This window comes from Primulina tabacum, chromosome 2, assembly GCF_025594145.1.
Source record: "Primulina tabacum isolate GXHZ01 chromosome 2, ASM2559414v2, whole genome shotgun sequence".
Lineage (NCBI taxonomy): Eukaryota > Viridiplantae > Streptophyta > Magnoliopsida > Lamiales > Gesneriaceae > Primulina > Primulina tabacum.
The window spans coordinates 19,007,425-19,013,841 of NC_134551.1; the positions used below are offsets into that span (position 1 = coordinate 19,007,425).

The window sequence follows — 6,417 nt, forward strand, 5'->3', positions numbered from 1 at the left end:
ATCAATAAATGTATAATTATATATATGTTTTTTCAGATAAAAATAAATAAATCAATCAACCAATTCACGACAAGTTGGACCATTTTTTTATTGATTTGACTCTGAAAACGATTATTAGGGTTGGGTCAGATCGCACCTTACCCATAACCGGTTTTCTGTGGAACTGGCCGATCCAATATGAAAAACCAGTAGCTATTTTTCTCGGAGGGAAAAATAAAGTAGCAGTGCAATCGACATAAGCAAACTCCAATAATTATGAACTTGGATTCAACTCAAGTATAAAACTGCAAAAATCAAACCTTGTCCTCTAAATTTAAAAACATCATTTGTTTTGCCACGTAAGGCTCATACTGCTACATCATATCGATCAAATTCAATCAAAGACAAGTTGTTGCTTTCTTCTACCATGAAACTCGCCGGTTCCCCAGCTTCAACTCGCCCAGATCTATCTACTGCAAGCCTCATTGATCCTTTAAACATGTCAATCTTCGCATTTGAGAGAACAAGTGTGTTACCATCCTTGGCCACATCCACTGAAAATATTCAAGTGTACAGATGCAATAGAATTAAAACTCCAGAAGTATGGGAAAAAAGACACGTGAAGCTTAATAAGGTTGCGATGCTTGTGCCAAAAAATTTGTTCTCCAGGCTATAACGGAATTTCCGAAAACACATCATTGATCCCAAAAGCATATTGAAAATACACCATTGTATATAGTCCACAAAGTGCAAGTAACCATGGACTATATCATTCAAGTAAGACGTCCTCTGATACATTATGTACTAAATTTTAAAAAAAAAACTATGTGCCAACAATCTTGGGACGCCGGGGGTTAGCCTTGGTGGAGCATCATAATCTTCCAGCCTTCAAGAATATTGTTTATTAATAGAAAGCTTTTTACGAATTTTCATAGGCCTTTCCTTTCATGCACGATTATGTATGCGGATAAACTAGAGATTCTAAATGAAAATAGATTGTCTCTAAACTACACATGAACTAGCATTTATGCAAACAAATCTTTTCAAGGCATTAGTTTTTTACCAACATCCATGTGTCTAAAGAATCATAAGGAACTTTGATGGGGAAAGGAATTTATGAAAAACAAGTGTATAGAGAAGATGGAATCCACGGGCGGGTGCCACCCCTGAAGAGTGAGGTCTAAGGATTTGTTAAAAAGATAGACATAACACCTTTGAAATCAAAAGAATCTCATTACATGGATTAAACCTATGGCTGTAAAATGCCAATACCATAAATTAACTTATTTTAAGATTCTGGAAAATCACAAACGTATAATCGAGATTTAGAAAGATGAATATTTGCAAGTGAGATAAAGAGATGACCAAATAGTTAGTTACTGGAACAAACCAATCAAAAGTAACAACTTTTCCATTTTCCATGTTGAAGTTATTTCGAACATGATTACATTGATGCCATTCTAAAGCATTAACGAATCATCACAGGCAGTAAACAAAGGAAGCAGAACAAGAAGAAACAGGTAGAAAATCTTGTCAAAGCGACTCCACAATTCATGAGTAACAGAAATCGCGAAACTTGATTAGTTTTCTAGAACATCTAAGAAGCTATAAGCCTATACAGGGACTCCATTTGTTAGTAGAAAATACCGACCTTGATCGTTCCTCGCAGCAAAAATAATCATTCCTGTCTCATCTCCCACCAAGCATTCAGTAAAACGACCTTGAGCACGACCTCTCTGAGCAACAACTTTTGCACTGACAACCTTTACAATCAAAGTGACCCCGGAATCTAACGGGCGTAGCTGGTTAACCTTGGTGATCTGCTTCTTCTGGTCATCCATATTTTACTTTCTACTCTGCAGTTCAACTTGTACACATGTATACAAAACATTCTCAGCATCGCATGAAATATCATATCGGAAAAGAATCTACTACAGAAAAAATAGATTCTTTTCCCGACAAATAAAGAGCTATAGATGAATCAGGAGAATTTAATTCCACAACTAATTTCAGATAAATTAAACAATTCTGCTCAGATATTCGAGGAAACAGATCTTTACTTGCAATTCAATTCCAAAAAAATCAAGATCCCTAAGAATCAAAGACAAGATTTTGTCATCTTAATCTATTTTCTTAGTTTTGTTATCTGCAACACAAAACGTTCTGAAAAATAAGAAAATAGAAAAAAAAAAACTCCGGTACATGTCTATGATGGGTACAACAAAGTTCTGAAAAATCAATCAAATCAAAGACCAATGATTTCACGTATAACATTAATTAAAAAAGAAAAAAATGGGAATTCATCGAGGACACGAACAAAATCGTATCTTTCTTCGATTTGAATACGACCGAAAGACACGCACAATGGGTTTGGAGCAGATCAAGTAACGCCATTCACGCAGATCAAGTCAAGAGATTGATAAAATAAACCCTTGAATTAGAAAATGAAGATGTCGCATGAACAAATTGGAGCCTACCCACCTGAACTTTTGCAAAAACGATGATTAATAATCAACGGAGATTTTGGGATTTCAAAAAATTGAGATCGTAAAAACTAAAAAGGGTAAGGTCTAACCAAAGTATTCCGCCGCTCGTCGACAAGTGTTTCGCTTTTTATTTTGGCTTCTTATTGATTTGTACGAAAGTTTAGGAAAATTGTGTAGCCCCAATTCATGATAACAACAATATTATAATTAATATTAACAGCAAAAACGTTTCTATAATTTATTTAATTATAATAATACAATCAAACATACTATTAATATTAAAAGTAGATCTATTGTGAAACGGTCTCACGAATCTTTATCTGTGAGACGGATCAACCCTATCGATATTCACAATAAAAAGTAATACTCATAGCATAAAAACTAATATTTTTTCATCGATAACTCAAATAAGATATCTGTCTCACAAAATAACTCGTGAGACCGTCTCATACAAATTTTTGCCTACTAATAATCAAACATACCAATCCATAATTTTGATATAATAAGGTACAAATTTTGGAATAGATAAAATAAAACACAAAATTCTCCTATAATAGTTTTCATTTTCCAATTTCTTTTTATTCGGACTCTGATACTTCGATATAATAATAGAAAAAATAACAAAAATTAAGTCTTTTCAGACTTAGTGTGTACATAAATTTGATTTACTTAATATAATAAGTCAAAATGTGAAATATTTCTGAATATTTCAATATGATATATCTTGATAAAAATGGTAAAATGCTATAAATCAAAGCGAAGTAAATACTAATAAAATAATTATATTAGTTTCTAGAGTGAATATTACAGGTTAAAGAGAAGACTCCCATTAAAATTCAGTGTAGCACTTTCAAGCCAAAATAACTCACATATCTGGACTGAAGTCACGTTATTCAGATGAACCATATACTCGTGTTGATAACTCGTTCATTAAAATCACTTTATGGGTCGAAGCCACGTTATCCAGTGGACTTAATTTTTGCTACGATGATTGTTATCCAGTGCTCCAATAAACAATCAGTCATCCATTCATTTACAGTAGTTCATGATTGATTGGAATTCAAAAATATTCTTGCAATATCAAACATGCATCATAATATGATAAATGTGAAATTTCAAACAATATTTAATAAAGAGAATAGTAATTTTATCATAAATGTCAGACCAAATGCCAAAAAGTTATATAGAAAGAAATCTGGCACTAAAATCTCACCTCCACAGCTTACTTAATAGTTTGCTTTATTACTCTGGTTGCTTCAGTAATCCCTAGAATAATTATTTTTGTGATGTTATATATATTAGTAAGGCTACTAGATATTTGACTACCCTAATGTTTAAACTTTTGGTCAAAATTGAGTTTGATATTTTATAATATTTTACAAAAAAAATCATAATAATTCGAAATCATCTCAAAAAAATATAAAATTTTTAAAGTAGGTGTATATTACTGAGTAACAATTTTTGCTTAGAAAATTTTTCGAAATTCAAAAGGTGTTGATTGCCAGAAAAATCTGGCTTCCGTGAATGTTTCCATTCACCAGTCAGAACTTTGGTGTACTAGACATCCTAGTGAAGAACTTTTATTTCATATTTATATTCAGAAAAAATATGCATGATAGTAAAATGTAAATATCAAAATAGTTTCTAAACTTTAAAAAAAACAAGTGATAGAACTTTGGTTTTCAAAAAAAAAATCGTATACTAACTGGAAAACTCTGAAATTTGGATTCAAAGCCTAAAATTAGTGTAGAAATATTCGGCCATGGTTGGTTTTAAAAAAATATGTGTGTGGGTGTTCCCAAGCCACCACGCACGGTCAATATTTTTAGGGTGAAACCACCGTGGAGCTTCTACAACTTTCATGTTGAATGTTTTTCAAAATATCAGCCGCTCATACCAAAAATGTGTATTTTTGAAATTATTTTCATAAGTTTGTAGCTTCCAGAAAAGGATATTTTCGGCGACAACTTGCTGACATCGATTACGCCATACCACTTTTACCAGCTGAATCTTTTTGTTGCGGAGCTCTTTATTCTACTGATCCAGTATTGTTAAGAAATTATTACTATCCTAAAGTTTTGGTGATTGACAAAATCAAAACAACACCTAACTATTTCAGAAAAATAGTCGCAATTTATTTTATATAAAAGGAACACTTCAAAATTGCTTGGAGCACAATCTCCTACAACTTGAAGAAGTTTCAACCGTTAGAAGATTTTCAACCGGCTGTTCAAAATCTTCAAACCGCTTCACGAAAGAGCCATTTATTGTTCACTTAATTGAAGACATTCTCTGACCGGCTCAAGACATTCAATAGTTTTGCACCAGTCCCGATAAAGATCTGCATTTATGTCATTATCCCATAATATAAAGATTGCTTAAACACCCTACAAGCTCTGATGGAGCTAACAATTACTACAAAAGGATGCTCAACAGAAACTCTTCAAAGGAACGAGATTCAAAGCTGCACAAGCAAACAAAAAATTAAATATTTACTGAAGAACATTTAATGAAGTTGCAGCTGATAGTGACACATCATTCCAACGCTACATGTTTACGTTATACATCTTTTCCGACCGGTGGGATGATAGCTTATAAAAGAAGAGTTGAAGAATGCAGACGGGAGTTCGATCAATTAAGGTTTTCAACCACGCGATTGATATAATACTAAAGCTTGCATACTCGAAGATTTGAGGGCATTTAAAGTTTATATACTTCATCGCTCATCAAACACGTACTCACTCAGTAGAAAGATATTGATCATTCAAGGATCAGATTTGTGCTACTCTAAACATACAGTTTTCTTTTATCAGTAACCTTTTGGTTATTTGATTAATTTTGTTGTCTGGTGAACCGAGGGTTCTTAAAATCCAGAAGTGTAAAGTGATCACTAAGAGTTCCAAAACAAGCTTGATTGGAGTGGGATGTTGCAATAAGTTTATAAAGCCAAAGTCTTTTAGTGGAATCCTTCCTAAAGAGGAATAAGGTGTGACATAGGAGTTTTATCTTCGAACATCCATAAAAATCATGTGCCTTTACTTTCCGTAGGCAATTACATTTCAAACTGTTTCTTGTTAACAAGTCAGCCAACCAGTTGAAGCTATCATTAGAAATTTTGAATTGTTTTTCGCACTTTTCAAATGGTTCATATTTCTAACCGTTTAAGAAAAACTTTCAACCACCTAAAAACGTTCGAAAACAAATTTTAAAATCAAATATTTTTAAATAGTTTATCAATCTCATCTAAACTCTTTCTCGATCCTAACAAGTGGTATCAGAGCGGGTTTTCTTGAACGTTGATATCTACAATCAATATGTTATCATTTAACAAGATTCATATGTTTTCTGAAGAAAATTATGATGATTGAAAATTTCGTATGCAGGTAGATTTACCAGCCCAGGACGATGACATGTGGTATGTCATCACTGATGGGCCTATGAAGATTTAGAAAGTCGATCAAGTTGTGGCTATAACTGAAGGTTCCCCCCAAATGATGGAAAAGCATCGATCCGAATGGACAGCTGAGGACAAGAAGAAGGCGAACCTTGACAACGTCACCAAAGATATCATTTATAAAACTCTGGATAAGAATATGTTAGACAAGATTAAAACTTGTTCCACAGCAAAGGAGATATGGGAGAAACTCACACAGCTGTGTGAAGGCAATGACGAGACCAAAGAAAATAAAGTGACAGTTGCAAGCCAAAAGTTTGACAACACAAAGATGAAGCCAAGAGAAACTCTTTCCGAATTTGATGAACGGTTTAGTGGTATTATTATATAACTTATTTCTCTAGGTAAAGAATACTCTAAACGTGAAATTGTCTTGAAGGTAATGAGAGCTCTTCCCAGAGAATGGGACGTGAAGCTAATAGGGATGCGAGAATCAAAAGATCTGAACAAGCTGGAGCTTCACGATCTCTTTGTCGATCTTAAATTGTACGAGTTCAA

General features: G+C 33.3%; 1 protein-coding gene across 2 annotated transcripts; it reads right to left on the bottom strand.

Annotated features, from left to right (window-relative positions):
• Positions 1-245: 245 nt before the first annotated feature.
• LOC142531053 (uncharacterized protein At4g28440-like) lies at positions 246-2,690 on the bottom strand. 2 transcript variants are annotated; one of them, XM_075637067.1, is made up of 3 exons: positions 2,555-2,690; positions 1,631-1,846; positions 246-533 (listed from the first exon to the last, which is right to left on the bottom strand). In XM_075637067.1, exons 2-3 carry the CDS (start codon positions 1,818-1,820, stop codon positions 346-348), a joined length of 378 nt encoding a protein of 125 aa, XP_075493182.1. In that variant the 5' UTR covers positions 1,821-1,846; positions 2,555-2,690; the 3' UTR covers positions 246-345. The 2 variants fall into 2 exon arrangements, with proteins under 2 accessions (XP_075493182.1, XP_075493174.1); XM_075637059.1 differs by having other exon boundaries at positions 2,461-2,644.
• Between the last annotated feature and the right edge of the window lie 3,727 nt (positions 2,691-6,417).

Coding starts and splice junctions, on each gene's coding strand:
- LOC142531053 (XM_075637067.1), bottom strand. CDS start 1,820: ATGGATGACCAGAAGAAGCAGATCACCAAGGTTAACCAGCTACGCCCG. Junction 534..1,630: donor TGCTGCGAGGAACGATCAAG/GTCGGTATTTTC, acceptor GAATATTTTCAG/TGGATGTGGCCAAGGATGGT.